The sequence below is a fragment of the Anopheles funestus genome, chromosome 3RL (assembly GCF_943734845.2).
Source record: "Anopheles funestus chromosome 3RL, idAnoFuneDA-416_04, whole genome shotgun sequence".
NCBI lineage: Eukaryota > Metazoa > Arthropoda > Insecta > Diptera > Culicidae > Anopheles > Anopheles funestus.
Window position 1 is genome coordinate 48,905,829 of NC_064599.1, and position 18,056 is coordinate 48,923,884.

Here is an 18,056-nt window from a genome sequence, read left to right on the forward strand (position 1 = left end):
AACCTCGGGAGAAATATTCAGTGTTTGATTGTCTGTAGACAATTCATTCATGACATAAATGACTTTTTCGGCCATATTAAGAAAAATCTGTGATTTTCGGTAGGATTCTTGAAAAATCTGTAGTTTCAGGGTGCTCATCTGTGAATCGGTAGGCTAATCAAAAATCGGTAGGAATACAGATAAACCGGTAGTTCTGGTCACACTGCACTAGACTAAAGATTACACATAGTCTAGCAATGATTACCCGAGCATCATGTTTTAACTAGCTTTTGTATCATGATACAATGTATTGAACAAGATCTGAGACGCCTTCACAGCTCTTCGATAACATCACCCTATCTTCACAATTGCTAAGAATAAATTAGGAGCGTTTTGAACTTATTTGTTTTTCGTAGTAAAACTTCGAATTTTTTTAGCTAGGTATCTTAAATTAACGGCCAAAATACGAATTCGATTCAAACATACCGACAGTTCGAAGGTCGAGGTGCATATAGCAAAGATGTCCATATCTGTTCTGCCGCGTGCGAAAAATGCATGGCGAAATTGTAGCTGTCAAATGCTCCGCAAAAGTAAATAAACTTCAGAACGCGTTTCATTCAAAGGTAAACCGCTATTCTCATGCTACCAAAAATAAACATTCAAGAATAGGGAAAAACGATACGTACGTAAAGCATTGTTGAATAATTTGCACGTTTTCGATAATCTTTTTGGTTGCAGGATAAAATCATAAGGCTTCATTAAACGAATCTATACTAGCTAAAGGAAATTAGTTATCATGTACCGTCCGGCGGGTTACGATGATTCTGATGAGGATGAACTTGACGATTTTGGGTATTTCTGCAGTTCATATTCGGAGAAAAAGGTACATGTATTTGAAACGAATCGTTTCGTGCTTTACTAGATATCGTTTTCACTTACCACCGTAGGAAAATACTGCGTTTATGCCGATGCCGGTGGAAGATGATGACACGTTGCTATATAATGCTGTCCTGGACGGTAATCTAGAGGAAACGAAACGCATTATGAAACAAAATGAGTTTTTGCGCTCTGGAAAAGAACTACGTCAGGGTTGGCCTGCACTATTTTATGCTTGTTACGAAGCCAAGGTGGCAATAGTGAAGTACTTCGTGCAGGAGGAACACATGGATGTGAATCGAGAGTATGATCTGCAGACGGCTCTCATGATTGCTTGCAGCTCAACACAAGCATCCGAATGCGTGTATCAGATCGTCCGTTTGCTGCTCGATTATGGAGCCATCATCGGTATGTTGGATCTGTACGGACGCTCGCCGCTCATGTTTGCCTGCAAGGAAGGTCACGTGGAGGTAGTTAAAGAAATAGTAGCAGAATCTTCGCTGCTGTCGGTCGATAATGAGGGGAACACGGTACACAAAATTACAAACAAAGAACTAGCACTTGTATCATTATAATGAGTAATTTTGTGGGTTTTTCGGTTTTCTTTGTAGGCGCTGTTCCATGCGGTTAATAATAATCGGTTAGAGGTGGTAAAGGTTTTGCTGCGTGCCGGGGCCCAAACTCACGCCGTCAATAAGCAAGGTTATACTCCGAGACAGTGTGCTATGAACAACAACTTCCTGGATATCGCAGAGCTGTTTCCGCCGGAGGCGAAACCATTCGAAATACCGTACAATTACTTGTGCTACAGGAGCTATCGTAACTTTATTCACGGCGTAGAGGACAAAGATCCGCCCGGATATTATCCCGACCTAGGACTTATGTTGTATGGTATGAACAGCGAAGCTAAGCTTCGTATTTTCGTGGAACCGGGATTGAATTTGGTAGACTTTCTCACACTTACTGATGAAAAGTTGCGCGAGCTTGGCCTCAAATATCCGATTGAACGAAAGCGCATTTTGCTGGGGTTGTACGATTTTCATCGTCAAAAATGGTCTAAGAACAGTTTATGGACGATGGAAAAGGAGCGCGTTCTAGAGTGAGTATAGCCCAATTGTCGGTCGGTATGTTTTCTAATAGTGATACATTTCTCGTGTTTTTGATTTCAGCTTTTATGACATTTTGGAAGCACTTGGAAACATGCTTAAACATCTGACCGTCATGCATGCATCCCTGTTGTATACGAAGCAGTTAACAGAAAGCCACAATGCGAAATGTTTTGTCAGCGCTGAACAGTGTACCGATTTGAACCAGCAGCTAATTGAGCTCCGTGCGTCAGTCAACGAATTGCAGGACCGAATTAAAACCATACACAAACTCTCCGCGTCAAAGCCAGTTTTACTCGTAATGCCATCGAATAAGGACCAAAGAGCGTATGCTAAAATGATGAAATGTGGTATATTGCTAATAGTCGGTGGATTTGTAATGTATCGTAAGCTAATGCGGTGAAAAATGAAACAAGGAACGTGAAGTCTTTACAATAGGTTCCAAATGCTGTTAATAGAAAAGCACACTAATGTTACACTTCAAATTGCTTTTGTCATCATTTCTCGAATCCAGCAGTTAAAATATCAGATGTTTGCAATCCTTATGCTTTACTTTAAAAATCCAAAAATTTCACGTTTTCCCAGTCCTTTGGAATTTTTTTGCTCATCCTGCTTTAGCGCAGACATCAGTGCGTGGTTGAGCGCTGCGCCTACACTGGTTGCCATATCGAAGCTTTTTTTAAGCGTCTCTAAACGGATCGATCCTTCGCCTGCGGTGTGCACCGTGGTTATCGATTGCTTTCCATTCGGACTACTAGATACGCCGATCGCCACACTTGCAACGCTGCATTCTTCTTCTTCGGCCGATGGATCCACGACGCACTGATCACCGATCTTGCAAACTGTCACCAGAATGGGCGCGGTTGCGACATCTAAACGTTCACAATCGTACGGATCGTCGGAAAGTATCAGATCCATTGCACCACCGTCATGCATCGCAGTTGACACGCGTGGAATTCTCGTGTTAAACAAAGCTGCTTTCACTGCTAACGACACTGCATCAAACAAATTTCCTCCGCATTCCAATATTAGTACGTCAACATACAACTTCCAGCATTGATGTTTGGCCATAATGCATAAAATGGACAAATCGAAACCTTTCCGTGATTCGTACGCCTTTGCCAAAGTGTTTGAGATTTCTGTAGCCAGTTGTTCACCACCTCGCCCCTCAAATTCCGGTGCAGCGTTAGCGGAGCAATCGATGAAAAAATCAAGCTTCCCCTCATTGGGATGGTCAGGGTGAGGCGTGTCGATTTCAGCTTTAACGCCTACCAGTATATCTGTGTTGGCCATTCGGAGACGAGCCGAACCAGCAGCATGCACAACTATTTCCGATTCAAGTTCCATTGGCCTGTATTCGCGATTAGTTCGTCCATCATTTCGGAGATTTTTCTAAACACAAAGCGTAACAGTTGACAAATGGTAAGAAGGTAAACAAAATTTCGATGATACGTTACCTGAATTCCATGGAGGATGTATGTTTTTTCTGCCTCACTCAACAGAACATTCGCCATTGTAAAATGTGGCGTGATGTGCAAATAATATTAAATTACCACCAAAGCTTGTAAATAAACAAACATTGCCGACCGGTTCGAAAGCATGCGCTGCTGTCATTATTCACACAAGGACACTAAACCGGTCATACCCCGTGACAGTTTGATGATATTTTACGGAGAAAATATGACAGGTACCATTCGAAACCCTGCCCATATAGCAAAATTTAGTCACGATTACATTACAGCATTTCTCGCCAATTTAAGTCATGTCTTATTGATCTAGATTCTTTTGATTGATAATTTTTTGATAAAAGGGAAGAATGCTGTTCATCCCAAAGCGGGTAAAGAGACTATGCGGGCTCATAGCTTTGACGCGGTAGACGTGCTGAAAACCAATTTGAAGCTTGTGGGTTCGATTTCCGACCGGAAATGTCAGCACTTTTTGCAGGCGAAGTAAGCATGTAGAAGTATGAAAACTTTGAGGAAATGGATGTGAAACTCTCCGGTGTGCAAAGGGCGAAAGAAACGGACCATTTTGGACTACATGTTGACATGTAGCTTCGGTAAAAGTTTCAGAAAAAGTTGATCGCGACGGTTTTTCTCTCCGAAACGTAACTATAGTGGTCCGTTTCTCTCGCTCTTTGCACACCGGGATTTTTCAATCCATATTGAACAGCTCCGGTCCTTTCGTACCCATCACTACAATCTAGCTGTGGAACTGTCAATGGTGGCCTGTTGTTTTCATAAAACTACCGGCATTTGGACGCATCAAACAAAACCGTTTGTTCACGAATGAGCAGAATCGGGTTTTGAGATAGGACAAAGTGAATTTAAATCGGTCGGGTCTAACAATTCTTACTTGCTTCTAAATGTAAGCGAAAGTTTGAAGCAACTCGTGCTGGATTGAAATCGTGCGTGGTTCGTTTGTGATTGAATAATGGTTTCGAATTTCGACATAAAATGGCGAAGAGCCATCACCGCGGGTTACTGTTTGCGAGATTGTATGGCGCTGAAGACATTATGCGTGCTGGATGTAAGGTTTGTGTTGATAGTTTGTGAACATCAATTTGAGGAAATATGTGTCTGCATCTGCGCTAAATTGTAACGTATTTCGTGTATTTCGTGTTGTTTCTTTGCGACAAAGAACTATGACATTGAGCCGAAATACTTCTTCCGATCGGTTGAATTATATCACCGCACGCGAATAAAAAATCTGTGAGCATCATGATTTGCATAAAATAATTCACAACCTGCTGTGAATTGGAATTGGTGATTGGAATTGCAGTATGGATGAAACGATGTACTGAAATACAGTTAAAGGTATTTATGTTTTTCTTCAATTCACAATTCAGAGTCTCATTCAGTAATGCGTAGGAATTATGTCTTATTGCAGTTACTTACTCCATTATTTGTTTAAGTTTCTTTTCTATTAATTTTGTTACTCCTGCGAGCAAAATGCCTCTACGTATTGTAACGACTTCATGTTGGTTTAAAACTCACATTTTCTTATTCGTTAGTCATTCGTTGAATCGTATTTCATTTTATAACCACACTCATTTTTGTTTGTTCCTTGGGATTTGTTACGTATTTATTTTGTTCTCTTCGTATACTTAGGTACCTCTGATTTACACATATTTTATACCACTTACGTTTTACTTTTAATTCATTCACATTTATCTTTCTTAGCTCATTTCTCGTTTTACAATTTTTTACATTTCCTTTGTTCCGCAATACACAATTCTACGTTTTTCAATTCAATCATTCAATTTTCCATGTTGTACCTATCGCTTGTAAATTTCTTCTTCATTTCGCTAGTTATTTCTATACCTCCATTTGCAGTTTTATGAAGGTTTACATAATCTTTCGATGTCAGTAGCCCTTCCAGTACTTCGGGTGTCATTCGATTCCTCAACTTATTTTTATTTTTATTACATTGCGAAAATAACCTTTCCACAGAAGCCGTGTTGTGTGGAAGGGACAGCAGTCCTGGAACTACTCTTCGCAAAATAGGAAACGCTAAGCTTCCATCAGCACGTCGTACATTTAGAGTTTTACTCCAAAACCCTACACTACAAGTCAACTCTTCCGGTTGAAAGTCCTTTAACTCTATGTTCCTCAGTTCCCGATATTCCATATCGGCAGCTTGTAGCTCTGATTCGGGGACCAAGTTTGGGAAGTTTTTAACCAACGGATATATAGATTCAAATTTCCTGTTCAAAATATTTTTTGGATCCAATCTCGCGCTTTGGACAATAATAGGATCACTTAAATCAATACGTTTGGTAATCTGATTGCAGAGCGTGACATAAAAGTTAAGTATATTTGTTCTAACCTCCGTGGCAATTTGCTGGTTGAGAGTGCGAGACTGTAGATATTGTTCCATGAGCAACATACTTTCCGTGCCGATAAACATTTCTTCTAATGCTTTGTAATTTTGATGAGAGAACACTACCTTGCTCAATTCGTTCAAATCGGCCATGTATTCGGATGCCAAAAAGTTATCCAGAATTGTACGGTATAACCGTGAAACATCACCATGCAGCCGACAGAGTTCAGGTGACGCTGACTGAAAAAGCTTATTGATTTGGTTGATTACCGGGAGAATGTATTTCAAAAATGTCAGGTATACTTTAATGGTTGGGTCTTCCAATCCTACTCTGATGGCTTCCATTTTTTCTCTCGTTAATTTATCTGTGCGAACGTCTTTGAAGTTAAAATAAATTTGAAGTATATCGTATCTTTCCAACATTCGTACAACGACCGATTCTAACGATAACCAACGTGTAGCAGAAGGATGCAACATTTTGAGAGGTTTCAGTTCCACGAGAGTTTGCAGTTCCTTGAAACAACTCCCACGCTGTCCTCCAGAACTGAGGAATTTGTATACATCCCGACACAGCTGTTCGACCGAGCACGGGATATGCTTACAAGCATATGATGAACAAAGGGCTAATGAATGGCATATGCATTTCATGATAAAAGCATATGGGCAGTCTCGCTTGATCATGGTTGCAACTGAGTGATGTGCCCCCATCATTACGTTTGCGCCATCGGAGCCGAAGCCGATCAAATTAGTTTTGTATGGAACACCATCCGCCTCGAGCTTTTTTGAAATTATCTCATATAAACTAATCGCGCTAGCCTCCACCACAGTTTCAATATGATAAAAAAAATCATGTACCAAGAGCTGGTCAGCTTGCCAAATGCCCGCTCTTACGATCATTGCGAGTGATTTTTGTCCCGAAAGATCAGTCGATTCATCAACAAGTAGACTAAAGAAGTTTACTTGAATAATTTTCAGTAGCTCCTCCAGACCAGTCCTACCGATGACATTGGTTTGAATCGCTTGAATTTTTGTTCGTCCCAGTCTCAAGTTTTGTGCTGTAGAAGAGTCCTTGAAAATTCTTTTAGAAAGTTCTACGAAACCTTCAAGATTTCTAGCCGAGATATTATGCTCAGCACCCCAAGCCGAAATTTGCAATTCTGCGTTCATAGCTTTGTCGTTTCGGGACATGAATGTGTTGATACCAGTCGAGCTACCCGTTGATTTCAATTTTCCACTATTAATGACATGCTTTGTCGTTTTTTCGTGCCTTTTCAGGTCAGTGAAACCACCTGTGCTTCTCACATGCTGATCACATATTTTGCAATAAGCAAAAGTTTTACCTTTGTCACTTTTTGTTATCCAAGATAACTTTTGCTCCCAATGAATTGAATATTTTTGTATCCATTTCTTCGTTGGTTTTGCCTTAGTGCCTTTGGAATCTAAGGAGGTAAACATATTAAAATTGAAAAAATAAATAAATATAAATAAATAAGTTATCGATGAGTATAAACGTGTTGAAGTTGAATGTTAAGATAAACTAGGTATATACTAGAAAATTTTATAAAAAAATGATTTCTGGTGTTTGTCTTTGGGTTTTTGTAACCTATTGTGACCCCTTACTCTTCTACAAATTGCGCATTCTTGTTATATGTATATCGTTAGTCATACAGAATAAGGAATAATGTTATTGTTTTCACACAATTATTATTGTATATTATTCTATATTAATTCTTATCTGTCATTACAGATTGCTACATCTTTATTACCGATAATTAAGAATAGTAGCATAGAACAGAAATAAGGACTAATATATTATTATTATATTGATTATAAATATCTTTCAATGGCTAGAAACCTCTTTTAGCATTCTTTATAATTAAAGGAGTTCGTATTTTCTTCAGCTATACATTATAAAAAGATTAAACAAATGTCTCAAGTCAACTTTTCTCTTCACTGTGATATTTTATGAAAACACCATTACATACGATTGTGACACATCTACTTTTTATTGCGTTTACCGCAAGACTCACACAGGTACCCACACCATCGCCTAGGTGTATCCAGTATACCACATTCACCTTTTAAAATTCTTTCAAATATTCATGAAAAACTGAACTATTAAAAACGTATTCACATCATTGGATGTTCATAGTTTTTATTGTTGAAAACTGATTGCAATTTCCATGCTTCGGTCCTGTCAACACTTACCTGCACCATCATCACAATCCATTCCATCATCCGATTTTTTTTCAATCGACTCGTTTGCGTCTTCAGTTGAAGAAATATCATCACCATCTAAAACAACAATAGCACAATCTGGATTATCGGAAGAAGTGGTACTATGAAAAGGTATCAAACAACAGTAAACGTATGTAATCTATATCATTATATCAATCTATAGCTAATCTATGCACACCAGAAGAGAATTAATTTCTATATTAGTATTAGGCTGCGAATAGATGGTCCGCCTCCGAACTCGTATAACTTCAGTTATGAAAGCCATCATAAATCTAAATAGTAGGCTGGACGGATGTGTTTCGTCTTAGTAACAAGCCGTGTTTATCCCGAATGTAGAATTGCAGAACGTTTGCGAATCTGCGGCAAGCAGTTCGCGTTCCATTTAACACTCCAAACTGTTCTATAATTTTGGGAGCAGTTTCCCGCTGCCGGGACGGATGCGGATCGTCTATTCACAGCATAAGAAGAGATGGAGTGGTGCTACGTCAAATATCTTTGATTTCATGTCACACAAAATATCAGCATACCGGGGAATCGAGTACATTCAGTTGATTCTGCAGAGGAAAGCATTTGTTGAGATGTTTCTCCAGTCCTGGTACTGGATACAATTGACTTTTTCGTCGTTTTCCCATCGTCGGATCCTGAAAATATTTTGATTTGCGGTCAAATTACAAAATACGGCGCGTTTCACAAAAATATGTGCTCAAAGCATATATAATTCAATATACTCACCTTTTTTCAAAAAGTTCAACATTATTGGATTCATTTTCAAGTCTCTTTTTGACTTTAACTTTAGTAATTGAGATTGAAAAGTTGTGAATTTTGTCGTTCTAACTGGTACAAAAAGAGCCAAAACATGGGATAAATATTCACACGAATGCGGAACGATCAAAGCCTGCAAACTAGAGATGGCGAGTTCACGAAAACACAAGTCTGCATGCACACTATTTTCACAGTTTCGTTGCCGCTCGTAATGACACATACATCAGGTAACGCAACGATACCATGACAGATGCAGTCTTTGATTGTCAGTTGACATCGCATACCGCATAAGAAGGTGTGGTTTGCATACAATAGATATTGCCATGAAAAATAATTTACAGTGGTGGGTATTCAAAATCGGACACTCCGAATTCAGTCGCTTTTTCTACTTTGCGATGTATTTATCAGAATTCTAGAATTGTAAAACGTCATGAAAACTGTTCAGTGTGCTTCTTCTACTTCCCATATACACGGTAATGTAAAAAAAGAACCAAAAATGCTCTTTTCTACGAAAATAATGAGGAACAAATAAAAAAGGCTTCATAACACGCTGGGCATTCAAAGTCGGACACCTTGATTTATTAGGAATTTTCGTAAAATATGAAGAAATTTTGGCTTAGTACAAGCTAGAACGTATAATTGCTTTCAGTGGCAACTTAGTAATTGGTTGAAGAAGTTCGTACAAGTTCGTTGGGTGAGCAAGTTATAATGCCGAATCAAACAACTGTTGCAGTTAGAAAAATTGTTATTTCTAACACGGAAAAGGGTAAAAGTGTCAGAGGAATAAGTGAAATCACAAATATTAGCAAATCTACAATACACGACATCATAAAAAGATACAAAAATGAGGGTAGAATTGCAAATAAAAAACCTACCACTTCGAAACTTCGAAACAATCCTTTCCTGACCTCTGTTGAGTTGAAAAACAACATCAGAGATGTTCGGGGTATTAATGTAGATTCGTCAACGACATCCAAGTGTTGAACAGTCAGGCATAGCAGATGATTATGTGTTCTACCAGGACAATGATCCAAAGTATAGGGCTTGGAACACACGAATGTGGTTGTTGTACAACTGCCCATCGGTATTAGCAACTCCTCCACAATCACCAGACCTGAATATCATCGAACATGTTTGGTACCAACTAAAAAAAATGTTGCAAAACGCAAACCTTCCAATTTGAAAAGTTTGGAAGTAATAGTGAACGAAAAATGGAATAAAATTGATCCGAATTTTTATTTAAAATTGGCCCAAAGCATGCCCAAAAGATTGCAGGCTGTAATAGATGCCAACGTAAATTCTACTAAATATTAATAAAGCTCTTTTTAAATACATTTTAAAGTGTCCGACTTTGAATGCCCAGCGTGTTATGAAGCCTTTTTTTATTTGTTCCTTATTATTTTCGTAGAAAAGAGCATTTTTGGTTCTTTTTTTACATTACCGTGTATATGGGAAGTAGAAGAAGCACACTGAACAGTTTTCATGATGTTTTACAATTCTAGAATTCTGATAAATGCATCGCAAAGTAGAAAAAGCGGCTGAATTCGAAGTGTCCGATTTTGAATACCCACCACTGTATGACATTCATTTATGATTTCTTGACCTATTTTATAAAAAATCTGTGATTTTCGGTAGGATTCTTGAAAAATCGGTAGTTTCAGGGTGCTCGTCTGTGAATCGGTAGGCTTATCAAAAATCGGTAGGAATACAGATAAATCGGTAGTTCTGGTCACACTGGTTGTCGTTCCACGTTTCGTTGGTGCGACGTCCGGTTGAAACGCGAGACGCCGTGCTGCGTCAGCAAGTCGAGTCAGAAAATTGTCACCCAGCTGTTGGTAAGCTGAGGTATAACGTATTAATGTATCATTTAAAAAAAAAAGTTAATTAAAAGCGCGTGTGTTTGTTTTTAGAGTGAAAGTAAAACGTTCAGTTTTATTCTGTCGTTAACCGGAAGTAGTACAAAGTAAGAATAGTTTGAAAGGCATGACTGCCAACATAGAAAATATACAAAATGACACATGTCACACTCGTACAGGCACAAGACAGGGGTTGTCTACCTTAACACCCCCACTCAACAAGAGACGAAAGAATTCCTAAGGAATCAAAGTCTCTCTAAAACATTCCAACAACAACCCCCACTCAACCACTGCAACTTGCCAACTCTATAGATTGACAATTTCTCCGAAAAGCTGCGACAGGTAGTCCCTTAGTCATCATGTACGCTTGTTGGTTCGGCGTTGGAACATATTCCAGAACGATCTGCTTTTCCTTTACTAAATCCTTTACGAAGAATAACTTGACGTCGATGTGCTTCAATCTTCCGAAGCCCTTCGAATCCTCAACAACACACGAGACGATCTTCTTTCAGAACGCGACGGAAACGGATTCCGTGTTTGCTTCCCTGCCAGGCAAGACTGACAAACAATACTATTTTTGACCGTATTATTATACTATTTTGACCTGCAGGCCTGTAATCGTTCCATTCCGAATCAACTGCTCAACACCGCGCGCGTTCAGACTAGTGATGGGTAAATCCGACAAAAAAACGGAATCGCTTCCGAATGACTCCATAAAATTTGGAAGCGGCTCCGGAAGGTAGGTGCAGTACTCCAAATTCGGAACCGTCCGGAACCGCCCGGAGCCGTCCGGAACCGCCCGGAGCCGTCCGGAGCCGTCCAGAGCCGCCTAGTCGGCAGCCGGAGCCGTCGGAATCGTCGGAGCCGTCCGGAATCGTCGGAATCGTCCGGAACCGTCCGGAGCCGTCCGGAATCGCCTAGTCGGCAGCCGGAGCCGTCGGAATCGTCCGAAATCGTCCGGAACCGTCCGGAACCGCCTAGTCGGCAGCCGGAGCCGTCGGAATCGTCGGAGCCGTCCGGAATCGTCGGAATCGTCCGGAACCGTCCGGAGCCGTCTAGTCGGCAGCCGGAGCCGTCGGAATCGTCGGAGCCGTCCGGAGCCGTCGGAGTTGTTGGCAATGATATAACCTAGATTATTGCACTATCAGCAAATTTTATACAATCTGGTAAAAACAAAAAAATAAAGCAATCTTTATTTAAAAAAATAAAGCGCTAGCAATAACTAGCGGCTCCGGACGGTTCCAGACGGTTCCAGACGGTTCCGGACGGCTCCGACGATTCCGGACGGCTCCGACGATTCCGACGGCTCCGGACGGTTCCGGACGATTCCGACGATTAAGGACGGCTCCGGACGGCTCCGGGCGGAATCGTGGTTTTAACCTAGCCGGAATCGGAGCCGGAGTTGCTATGCTCGGAAGCGATTCGGAGCCGTGGGTGCGATTCCGAGAACCCATCACTAGTTCAGACGACCCAGCCTCCTAAGCCATAATTCCATGCATTTCCACACACTACCTGTTGTCAACATCAAATATCCATGATATGGTTGAAAACAAAAATCCAGTTGGTACAGCTTTCCAACACGCGTACCATACGCAACAATTTCAGCACCGCGCCGGATTCGAACTGTCCCGTTTTTGTATGCCACTGTCATCCCCGCAGCATCCACACGCATAACGGAAATCAAATTGCATCTTAACACGTTGACTGCCAAGCAATTTTGAGCGAAATTTTTCGTGAGGCCACGCGAACCGCCCGCGGCTCACTCGTATGTGTTGGTGCGCAGCGCATCGCAAATTTACAGCAATATGGTTCTAAGAAAGACAAACTTATTGTGTTCGGGAAGAAATTTCTCATTTTATGTCATTACAGGGTTTCTCAGGCCAGCTCAACACCTTAACATCCCGCATAGCAAAAAATGGGCTGTTGGCACAATGTTTACGATTTGTAACGCCACCATCACTATCAAGAGCGGATGGCGTCTCAGGCGGAACAACCGTTCTTTAGGTTATAATAAATAGGGGGCAAAAAAGCCTTTTGGGCTCTCTCTGCTCTCTGCTCTATCATCGCTAAGTCAAATGTACACAAACGGTAACTATATTTTCACCCGAAAGAAAACGCGCACTTTTCCGAAATTTCCCGCGAGCGAACATGGGCATTTAAACTGCTTGAATCGCTTCCACTGCTTTTTTTTTTTTGACAAAAGCAACGTCGATGACGATTGACAGGAGGATGACAGCCGTGCGCGTGAAACGAGCCCGAGTTACCAAACCCGAGTGCGCCTGCCGGTATGCACTCAGGAAGATGAGTGCTATGTCGATGACCGACGGGCGAAGGCGATGACCGAGGCGATGAGCGGGCGCGAACGACAAATCGTCTTTTGTAGCGAAAAAACATCCGACAGAGGAAGACGTTAAATTTTTTAATTTTTTTTTTTCTGCTTCTGCTTTAAAACAATTTGTAAAAGTAATAAAAGGAACAATATTAAAAAGCGCGAACTCCTATTCGGATTATTTGTTGCCCTGTTGCGTTTGCAACATTTTAAAAAATTTAACACAATTTACCCAGTTCGGTAGCCTTCTTGTGTCCTTACGAGTGGAAGCTATTTGCCACACATACGATAGAAGTACGGACAATTTCATTCTTGAGGAAAGTCGGAAGAAATTACAATCGCGTTTTCTGTGCGTAGTGTGCGTTGCTGGTTACCGCGATTCGAGTGATTATAAGATTCCTGAGGAAATTCGGAACATTTACTAATCGCGGAACGCTCGTGAAAACGGACAAAAATGGAGACTTCAACGATGGAGAACCAACAGCCTTGCACGATCTGTAATGCTGTTACGACCGATAAAATGGTCGCGTGCGACGCTTGCAACGACTGGTTCCACCTCGGGTGCGTAAACGAGGATGAAACCGTGTTTAATCGCGAGTGGCTGTGCAGGGTTTGTAAACCAAACCCAAACGAGGAAAGTATAGCAGCGTCCCCGGCGGTTGGAAGCCAGCCAGCCACGATGAAGGAGATCAGCCGGCTGTTCGAAGAGATCAAGGCGTGCATGGAAAAGTGTAACGCCCCGCAGAGCAGCAGTTCGATCGACGAAACGTGCGACGCGTGCAACCAATCCAGCAGGGGTGTGATGGTGAAATGTGATGAGTGTGCACGGAAGATCCATCTAACGTGCATCGAAAACGACGAAACCACGCATGGAAGAGGATGGAAGTGCTCCAAGTGCGCGTCTCAACCGGTGCCCATTCAGTCTAGTACGATCGTCACTATAATGGAGAGACTGTCGGCCATGGAACGAAAGATGGAGACGAACCGCAGTAGAGTTGAACCACGGGCGGCGTATGGATTTCCGCACCCTTGTTCTACCGTGTACGACCACACTCACTTCACCAGCGAAGGAGAGCTGACGCGGAGCCAGGCTTCCGCAAGAAAGGTAGTAAGTGGTAAGCTGCCTATATTTTCAGGTGATCCCGATGAATGGGATATGTTTTTCGCATCATTTGAGGAATCAACCCGGCTTTGCGGCTATAGTGATGGGGAAAATATGCAACGCTTGCGAGAAGCGTTGAAAGGCCACGCGTTGAAGGCCGTGAAGCGCCGTCTCTACTACGGAGACAACCTGCCTGAGGTTCTCGAGACGCTGAAAACAATGTACGGTCGACCAGAGCTCGTTATCGGCACGCTTCTCGATAAAATCCGCCATGCACCGTTACCTAAAATGGAGAAGCTAGAAACTCTAGTTGAATATGGGCTCGAAGTAGAGGAAATCTGTGCAACAGTCAGGAAAAGTGGCGTGGAAAACACGTATGATGGTCCTCTGCTCGAGGAATTAGTAGCTCGCCTCCCAGCGGTACTTCGTCTGAACTGGGGTATGCACTGCGAAACCCTTCCGAGCATCACTCTGGCACAGTTTGCGCAATGGATGACGAAGGTGAGAAACGGAGCGTTAAGAGTAAGTCCTAGATCCACTTTGCGCGAGGAAAAGCGGGTCCTGAAACACGTCAACGTTCACTCGCAAAATCCAACAACGACTCAGCCTCGACAGAAGGTTGTGGTGACGAGTCCAGCTCAAGCTGAATCGAGCCAAGGTGGTTCGAGAAAATGTGCGTGCGATGAAGAGTGCAACCGTCTGACTGAATGTGATGCATTCCTGCGCATGAGTGCAGAGAATCGCTGGAAGTACGTCACAGAGCATCACGTGTGTAAGTGCTGCCTACGACGACATCAAAGCCAGTGCCGACTACAGCAATCCTGCGGAAAGGTAGGATGCTCGAAAAAACACCACACACTTCTCCACAGCTACCACAACGAAGAACGGAGTTCCAAGTACGAGACGAATAATTCTCATTCTGCAGACACGCATCGTGAGGTGTTACTCCGATACGTTCCTGTTACGCTACGAGCCCCTGGCCAAGAAGTGAACGTGATCGCGCTGTTAGATGAAGGATCGTCGGTGAGCCTGATGGAACACGCCCTAGCCAAGAAGCTCGGCATAAGCGGTAAGCCGAAACCTCTTTGCCTTAGCTGGACCGGAGGCCAGCACCGCGACGAGCCGGAGTCGATTGAGGTCAGCATCAACATTTCGGGCATTCGAGAACAAGATCGTCAGTTTGAGGTCCCAGCAATTCGCACTGTCCGTAGTTTAGGGTTGCCTACTCAGAGCCTTGATATGGACCAGTTTGGGGGAAAATATCAGCATCTGTCCCAGTTGCCAATACCATCGTTCGAAACTGCTGCACCACGGATTTTATTAGGTATGGATAACTACCATCTAACCCGTCCTCTTAAAACCGTAGAAGGCTACATCGATGAACCTGTCGCCACGAAAACGCGCCTCGGGTGGGTGGTATCCGGACGATGCGACGGACAGAGACACATTCCAAGGAGACCCGAAGTCATATCATCGCACCGAGCGCGGCTTTGTGATTGCCGTGATATCGAGGTAAGAATCGATAATGCTTTAAAGGGCAGCTTTTCTTTAGAAGAACCTCGGGGTGTATTCCACGAGGTCATCCGGTCCAAAGAAGATGAACGAGCCTTGGAACTGCTAAGGAAGAAAACAAAGCTAACGGAGGGTAGATACACTACGGGGCTATTATGGCACTATGACGACACAGCTCTTCCAAAAAACCGATCCCTAGCATTGAAAAGAATGGAATGCCTCGAGCGGAAGATGAATAGGGACAAAAAACTCAGAGACGTCATGAATACAAAGATGAAGGAATATGTAGCAAAGGGCTACATCCGCCTGCTAACCCCTGCAGAGAAGCTTTCGAACCATCCACGGGCATGGTATCTACCCATATTCCCTGTGTTCAATCCGAACAAGCCAAATAAAGTTCGTATCGTGTGGGACGCGGCTGCCACGTTTCGGGGACATTCGTTAAACTCAGCACTCTCCACGGGGCCAGACCTTCTCGCTCCTCTGTCTAGTGTCCTGCAACGTTTTCGGGAACGAAGAATAGCGATCGCAGCGGATATCTCTGAGATGTATCACCAGGTCTGTATCAACGACGAAGACCTTCAAAGCCAACGCTTTCTTTGGAAATGGAGTAACGAGCAAGCCGAACCGGATGAGTACATTATGCTGCGAATGACATTCGGAGCATCCTGCTCGCCAAGCTGTGCTCAATATGTGAAGAACGTCAACGCGAATCGATTCAGAGAACAATACCCCGAAGCAGCGAAATGCATAACAAATGACCACTACGTCGATGATATGTTGGCCAGTGTGGAAGAGGCCATCAAATTGGCGCAAGACGTTACCTTCATTCACTCGCAAGGAGGATTCCCTCTCCATAATTGGATGTCCAACTCGACGCAAGTACTCCAAGCTGTCGACAGCAGTACGCAACACCAAAAAGACCTCACTTTAGAGCCCAGTTCAACACCAAATAAGGTTCTAGGCATGTGGTGGGACTCGCAAAGTGATACCTTTTGCTTCAAAACCCCGGCATCGGTACATACCTTCCTAGATAGTAAGACAGTGCCCACCAAGCGTCAACTACTAAGCTTGCTTATGTCGATATACGACCCGTTAGGACTAATTGCGGGTTTCTTGTTTTTCCTCAAAATAATCTTGCAAGAAGTTTGGAGAGCAGGAATAGATTGGGACCAAACGATTCCACCGGCTCAGTATGAAAAGTGGAGAAGTTGGTCTAAATGTTTACCGGAACTCGAAGGCATTTCAATCCCACGATGCTATCGGCGACAAATCGAACTCGACAATAATAATCTACAGCTTCATATTTTTGTAGATGCAGGGATTGATGGATTCGCCGCAGTCGCCTACTTCCGTTACGAACAAAAGGGAAACATCGAGGTCGCCCTCGTCGGTGGAAAAACAAGAGTGGCGCCTCTTAAGTACGTGTCAGTCCCGAGATTAGAGCTTCAAGCCGCCGTATTGGGCACTCGCTTAGCACATGCCGTAAAGAAAGCCCATCGTCAGGAGGTTAGAAGTACGTGGTTCTGGACCGACTCAAAAGATGTAATCTGCTGGCTGCGATCCGACCATAGAAGATACAGTACCTTCGTGGCACATCGAGTAGGAGAAATCTTAGAAGAGACCGACGTGAATGAGTGGCACTGGATATCAACTCATTTCAACGTAGCCGACGAAGCTACTAAGTGGTCCAAGCTCAACACACACATAACGGCAAGCCAGTGGTTTGCTGGACCAGCGTTCTTATCTTCCTCAGAAGACAGCTGGAATACCGAGTCAGTTCCGGTATCAACTACTGAAGAGGAACGAAAAATTGTCAACACTCACGTTGCCAGCTGTGTAATAATCGATTTCGAACGTTTCTCCCGATGGAAGCGTTTGTTAAGATCGGTTGGTTATGTAGGCCGTTTTCTCCATAACAGTCGACGACCGTTGGCCCGGCAAACTGGACCATTAACAGCTCGAGAACTGCAACTAGCCGAACGAATCATAATCAAAGAAGTGCAGCGCAACACGTACCCTGAGGAATATCGCTTGCTCACAGACCAGACCACCATCACCGCTTCAAAGAAACTGCCTCGCAACAGCCCTCTGGTGAAACGCAGTCCGTATATGGACCCGGATGGATTGTTACGAGTCAGGGGAAGAATCGACGCATGCAGTCAAGTAGGTCACGATACCAAACGACCCATCATCCTACCGAAGGCTGGAAAAGTCACCGATCTTATCGTGGACGATTATCACCGACGGTACAGGCATCAAAATCACCAGACAGTCATCAATGAGGTACGACAAAAATATGACGTTCCTGCTTTAAGAATGGCCTGTCATAGGGTGAGAACCAATTGCCAATTTTGTAGAGTGAGGAAAGCCGCCGTATGCGAACCCATGATGGGAGATCTACCAGTCTCTCGATTATCCCCCTTCTCACGCCCGTTTAGCTACACCGGAATCGACTATTTTGGGCCATTCAT

At 43.0% G+C, this 18,056-nt stretch overlaps 3 protein-coding genes across 5 annotated transcripts; 1 reads left to right on the forward strand and 2 right to left on the reverse strand.

Annotated features, from left to right (window-relative positions):
• The first annotated feature begins 211 nt into the window (after positions 1–211).
• Positions 212–2,469, forward strand: LOC125769633 (ankyrin repeat, SAM and basic leucine zipper domain-containing protein 1). Of its 3 annotated transcripts, none has more exons than XM_049438434.1 (5): positions 212–661; positions 718–862; positions 927–1,385; positions 1,467–1,954; positions 2,025–2,469. In XM_049438434.1, exons 2-5 carry the CDS (start codon positions 776–778, stop codon positions 2,362–2,364), a joined length of 1,374 nt encoding a protein of 457 aa, XP_049294391.1. In that variant the 5' UTR covers positions 212–661; positions 718–775; the 3' UTR covers positions 2,365–2,469. The 3 variants fall into 3 exon arrangements, with proteins under 3 accessions (XP_049294391.1, XP_049294392.1, XP_049294393.1); XM_049438435.1 differs by having other exon boundaries at positions 212–602; XM_049438436.1 differs by lacking the exon at positions 212–661 and having other exon boundaries at positions 688–862.
• Positions 2,470–2,486: 17 nt separating this feature from the next.
• On the reverse strand, positions 2,487–3,608 carry LOC125769663 (exosome complex exonuclease RRP42). The gene is made up of 2 exons (XM_049438471.1): positions 3,419–3,608; positions 2,487–3,353 (listed from the first exon to the last, which is right to left on the reverse strand). Exons 1-2 carry the CDS (start codon positions 3,473–3,475, stop codon positions 2,511–2,513), a joined length of 900 nt encoding a protein of 299 aa, XP_049294428.1. The 5' UTR covers positions 3,476–3,608; the 3' UTR covers positions 2,487–2,510.
• Positions 3,609–5,219: 1,611 nt separating this feature from the next.
• On the reverse strand, positions 5,220–7,294 carry LOC125769464 (uncharacterized). Its single transcript, XM_049438197.1, has one exon. It carries the CDS (start codon positions 7,236–7,238, stop codon positions 5,220–5,222), a length of 2,019 nt encoding a protein of 672 aa, XP_049294154.1. The 5' UTR covers positions 7,239–7,294.
• Positions 7,295–18,056: the final 10,762 nt, after the last annotated feature.

Coding starts and splice junctions, on each gene's coding strand:
- LOC125769633 (XM_049438434.1), top strand. CDS start 776: ATGTACCGTCCGGCGGGTTACGATGATTCTGATGAGGATGAACTTGAC. Junction 863..926: donor GTTCATATTCGGAGAAAAAG/GTACATGTATTT, acceptor TTACCACCGTAG/GAAAATACTGCGTTTATGCC. Junction 1,955..2,024: donor GAAAAGGAGCGCGTTCTAGA/GTGAGTATAGCC, acceptor TTTTGATTTCAG/CTTTTATGACATTTTGGAAG.
- LOC125769663 (XM_049438471.1), bottom strand. CDS start 3,475: ATGGCGAATGTTCTGTTGAGTGAGGCAGAAAAAACATACATCCTCCAT. Junction 3,354..3,418: donor ACATCCTCCATGGAATTCAG/GTAACGTATCAT, acceptor CTTTGTGTTTAG/AAAAATCTCCGAAATGATGG.
- LOC125769464 (XM_049438197.1), bottom strand. CDS start 7,238: ATGTTTACCTCCTTAGATTCCAAAGGCACTAAGGCAAAACCAACGAAG.